Source organism: Carya illinoinensis, chromosome 12 (assembly GCF_018687715.1).
Source record: "Carya illinoinensis cultivar Pawnee chromosome 12, C.illinoinensisPawnee_v1, whole genome shotgun sequence".
Taxonomy (NCBI): Eukaryota; Viridiplantae; Streptophyta; class Magnoliopsida; order Fagales; family Juglandaceae; genus Carya; species Carya illinoinensis.
Genome location: NC_056763.1, coordinates 3,978,885 through 3,983,268, shown reverse-complemented (window position 1 = coordinate 3,983,268; position 4,384 = coordinate 3,978,885). Strand labels below are relative to the sequence as shown.

At 33.8% G+C, this 4,384-nt stretch overlaps 1 protein-coding gene across 1 annotated transcript; it reads right to left on the bottom strand.

Annotated features, from left to right (window-relative positions):
- Positions 1-1,885: 1,885 nt before the first annotated feature.
- Positions 1,886-4,384, bottom strand: LOC122288942 (transcription factor TCP5-like). Its single transcript, XM_043095780.1, has 2 exons — positions 4,153-4,384; positions 1,886-3,533 (listed from the first exon to the last, which is right to left on the bottom strand). Exon 2 carries the CDS (start codon positions 3,500-3,502, stop codon positions 2,354-2,356), a length of 1,149 nt encoding a protein of 382 aa, XP_042951714.1. The 5' UTR covers positions 3,503-3,533; positions 4,153-4,384; the 3' UTR covers positions 1,886-2,353.

The following is a 4,384-nucleotide window of genomic DNA, read 5'->3' as shown; positions in this document are numbered from 1 at the left end:
TAATTTCAAGTATTAAGTAATTAACATTCTTTAAAAAGTAATTAACATGGTTTTAATATACTTTTGGCCTATGTTTGTTATATGCTGCTTTCTAAATATTATATCGATTAATAATTTCGCATATTCTTTCCATTAAGTACTACTAATTGTTTAGATATATATGTTAAAATGTTATTTTTTTTAATCATTATGAATTTTTTTAATGTATTTTTTTTGTACGTTTGTTAGTTAAAGATTTTGGATGGGTATATTATGTTTAATTGGAAATAGGAAATCGTTTGTGTATTCTATTTTTTGTGGAAGTAGCTTGATGAAATAAAATGTTTCTGAGATATACATTCACTTTTGGGCTTTCATTGCATACTCCACTAATGTAATTGACTGTGTCACTTTATTTTAATATAAATAACTCTTTTAGCTGATCACATGAGTGGAATGCATAAAGAGTATACAAAAATGATTATACTGCTTTGATAGCAGAACTCGTTGTAAAAAGCGTTTATTTATTTTTTTTAGTTTTTTAGAAATGATAATGTTTGATTTAATTACTTCCCTTTCCCCCGACTAACAAAATCATTTTAATTTTGGGTTAAAAAAGGAATTAACGTCCTAGACTTTCTTTGGTGGTTACTCAGACATGATTGGAAAGAACACATGAATTTTTCTGATAACTGAACAGTTTTTTGAAGTCTAAAGATCAAGGCCTTAACTCTTTAAGACAATTCATGATATTGTGAAGTGTTATCTAAATAATAGTATGTAGTACTAAGTACTTCGAACTCTACTATATCTTTAATACTCATTTTGGGAATAATGGGTATTCAAAAGTTTACACAAATGATTAATGATTTGAAAACCTTTTTGTATAAACTTTCTTTAAGAATTAATGATTTGGAAAAATAAAACAAAATTTTTGGTAGATCCATTTACAATGTATACATGCAAGGAGTAAGCTGACACAAATAAACACACACACACATATATATATATATATATATATATATATACATATATATAACAAAAAGAGTGCCAAATTAAGTAAAATACACTAATTAGTTCTTGATGTTATAATTGATAGATAGAAAGATATAGTAGTGGTCCTACGATGAGTTGTGTAAGCTGAATATCCTGGTTTAGATTCAGAGATGAGATGAGATGAGATCATAAGTTCATGAGACGGTTTTAGATGAAAAATAAATGTTAAATAAAATAATGTTATTATTTGTTTTGGAATTTGAAAAGTTTAAATTCAAATTTGAAAAAGTTGAATTGTTTATTGTATTTTGTGTATGAATTTGGAAAAGTTGTAATGATGAGATGAGATGAGATAAGTTAAGTTGAGATCACTTCCCAATCCAAATAATTCCTTACCAAGGCCGGTTGAATGCCCATAATCAGTCAAGATTTTCTTTTTGAAATCCGGTGACAATTTAAAAAAGAAAAAAGAAAAAAGATAGACTTAAATATATTATATACATACATATATTTTCGTTTTTTTTCATTTTCATTAATATATATAAGGCTGTACAATGTAAATTTGAGTTTGGTTTCATTACATGCTGCATGGTGGCAAAATAATAACCAGTTACCAGCTTGGTATTTAGAATGTGATCAGTAATTCAGTCATGACAGAGGGAGGGGGCTACGATGGTTGGGGGCATACGGCCTCGTGATCTTATAAAGTTTTAACGTCAGATCACACAATTCCTCCTAATAGTCTCCTCAAAATGAAAATTAAAAATAAAAAGTCCCCGAACTCCCTGAGAATCATGGCTACAACACCACGGCGCGCTAGAATATTTGCAATCCTAGCTAGCTAAAGAAAAAATGAAGAATGTAAACATGAGGTTCTTAGAATATTATACCAGATATTGACTAATTTATAAGTACGGAATAGTACCTATATATGCAGGTGATCATAGTCACGAAATTTAAATGACTACTATAACCAATTAAGTTCATGAGTTTACAGGTCACCACTGAATACAAATATTCTAAGTAATCAAATCACAAGTATGCAGTAGCATTGTATAGCACAATTCTTACAAACGTGCATGTAATATTGTGGCATCACGAATTCCTGCAAATCGTACCTACGTAGCTTATAAATGCAAAAAATAGATGTAATTTTTTGAAGTGTCTTACTTGTATTGTAATAATCGATCGATCGAGGAGTTGAGACATGCGCGCATACATCCATCTTGGAAATCGATCGTGTCATGCCGATATCCTAACACATGACATCCATGATGATGATGAGTACTCGAATGAGACCGAGCAAGAAATTAATCACCAGTACTACAATAGCTAGGATCAACAAGAACCAGTACTTCTTCTACTGTTACCCTAATATTTAATCCAGTTTGCTTTCATGTGATTGAGGAAGTTGCAGCTTGGGACTCTCATTTGCTGGAAAGGGTTTCAAAGGAGAGCCAACTGAATGGAATGAAGAAATAAGAGGGTGAGGTAGGACGTGATGCTGTGAACTTGAGTTCAACAGTTGGATATGGCTGAATTGTCTTGGGTCACTCTCTATTGGGGTGGTGATATAGGAAGGAAATGGAGTGAAAAGTGCTGGTGTTGTTGAAGATGGACAGAAAAATAACTGAGACCCGGATGGAAGTGGCATGGCAGTGCTTGTACTATGTGGATGATGATCTATTTGAGATGGAAATAATGATCCATGGCCTCCAAACTGAGATAGAGATAATGCAGAAGGCTGATCAGACTGATAGTAAGAATTGTAGGCCATGGCATTGTTTAGCAAGCTAGGTAAGGGAGTATGATTGGGCATTGGGAAAAAGTTATGTGCTGAAATCTGTGCACCATAGCCAGTAGTAGTAGTACCAATTCCATACTGAATCTCATCTTCTTCATGATTTGTTTTGATCCACTTGCCTTTATCACCAACATGATCTAGTAGTAGTGATCCTGATCTTTCAAATTCTTTCCTTTTTAGTTTCAATGCAGAATCCATATGATCCCAATCCTTCGTTTTCGCTGCCATCATGGACGTTGTTCTTTGATCTTCCCCGTCCATTATAAATGTACTAGAATTTGCATCAAATAAATTAGGGGCAAAAGAAGAGGGGGAGACATTTGATTCATGATGAGAAAGTTGATGATGAAATTGACCAAATCCCTGTGGAATTGGGAGTGGTGGGAGCTTATCGATGTCAAATTTAGTGGCTTCAAGCAACCAATCTACCACCTTGCTAGGCTGACTAAGCCCAAGCCTATCCTGAAGATCGTACAACTGAATTGCTGTGGGCACTGAAAGCCTAATCCGTCTGTCCCTCAATCCCCTTATGGTGCAAACCTTGCTATGCCTATCTTTTCCTCCAAAAGAACGCGATACACGCACGATCCTTGGATTTCTAAATCCTGCTGACCATTGCCTCGAACCAGATGACGCTCCCACCTTAGACAACTTTCCAATATCACTGCGGCTTCCACCCTCTTGCTTGGCTTGAATATCTTTTTCTCTTGAATTTGAAATCATCTTACCGCACTCATGATCATTAATGAGCTAGCTGCAAGATCAACTCAACAAATAATATTACAACTGATCATGATCAATATCATCTAATTTGTATATAATTGAGCTTCCTCTTTTTTGATTTTGCTCATGATCTATATATACAAGACTAACTATGACAGATTAAGATCAGTACTAGAGGGAATTTCTCGTCATTCAACAATTTCAAAATTATGGCAACTAATTAAATATATCTATTAATGTTTAACTGGATTTTCATTTCTATAAAAGAAACAAAACCAGGAAATATAGAAAGGTTAAAAACAAGTTTCTTCGGGGAAAACAAAAATGTTTTAGGCCGAATTGTCTAGTACCCCCTTCAAGATTATGATAAAGAAAACTAAATGAGTCGCAGTGAATTCAATCTAGGGCATACTTGCCGGGCTTTTTCGACCCAAAAAAAATTAAAAAACAGAATCTAGGGCAAATGGAACCTATATTTTTTCAAGCTAATATATCATCTTGTTATGTGAAGCTTTAAGTAGTCAAGATCAGAAGATGAATATGAACTAAATCATACTTGGGCTGAAAACACGCTACAATATTCAGGAATCACCGGCCACCTTAATACTTTTATAACCCGAGACAAAGGATCGATACTGAGAAGAACTTACATCAGGACAACAAAATTTCAGCTAAGTCGATGATCGAGTACTCCTGGCTCTTGGTTGTTCAGCAGAAATGGCCGGGGAGCCAGCTAGATAGGACGAGATGATACAGTGCCAATGAATTCCTTAAAAGATGATAAGTGATCTGCAGACCTCCGGGTAAAACTTATAAAGTTGAAATAAAATTTCTTTACAGAGAACAAAATTATTTTAAGAAATAACAATTTGGGAAAAGAAA

Bases quoted from the DNA above. Each gene is read 5' to 3' on its own strand.
- LOC122288942 (XM_043095780.1), bottom strand. From the start codon at position 3,502: ATGATTTCAAATTCAAGAGAAAAAGATATTCAAGCCAAGCAAGAGGGT.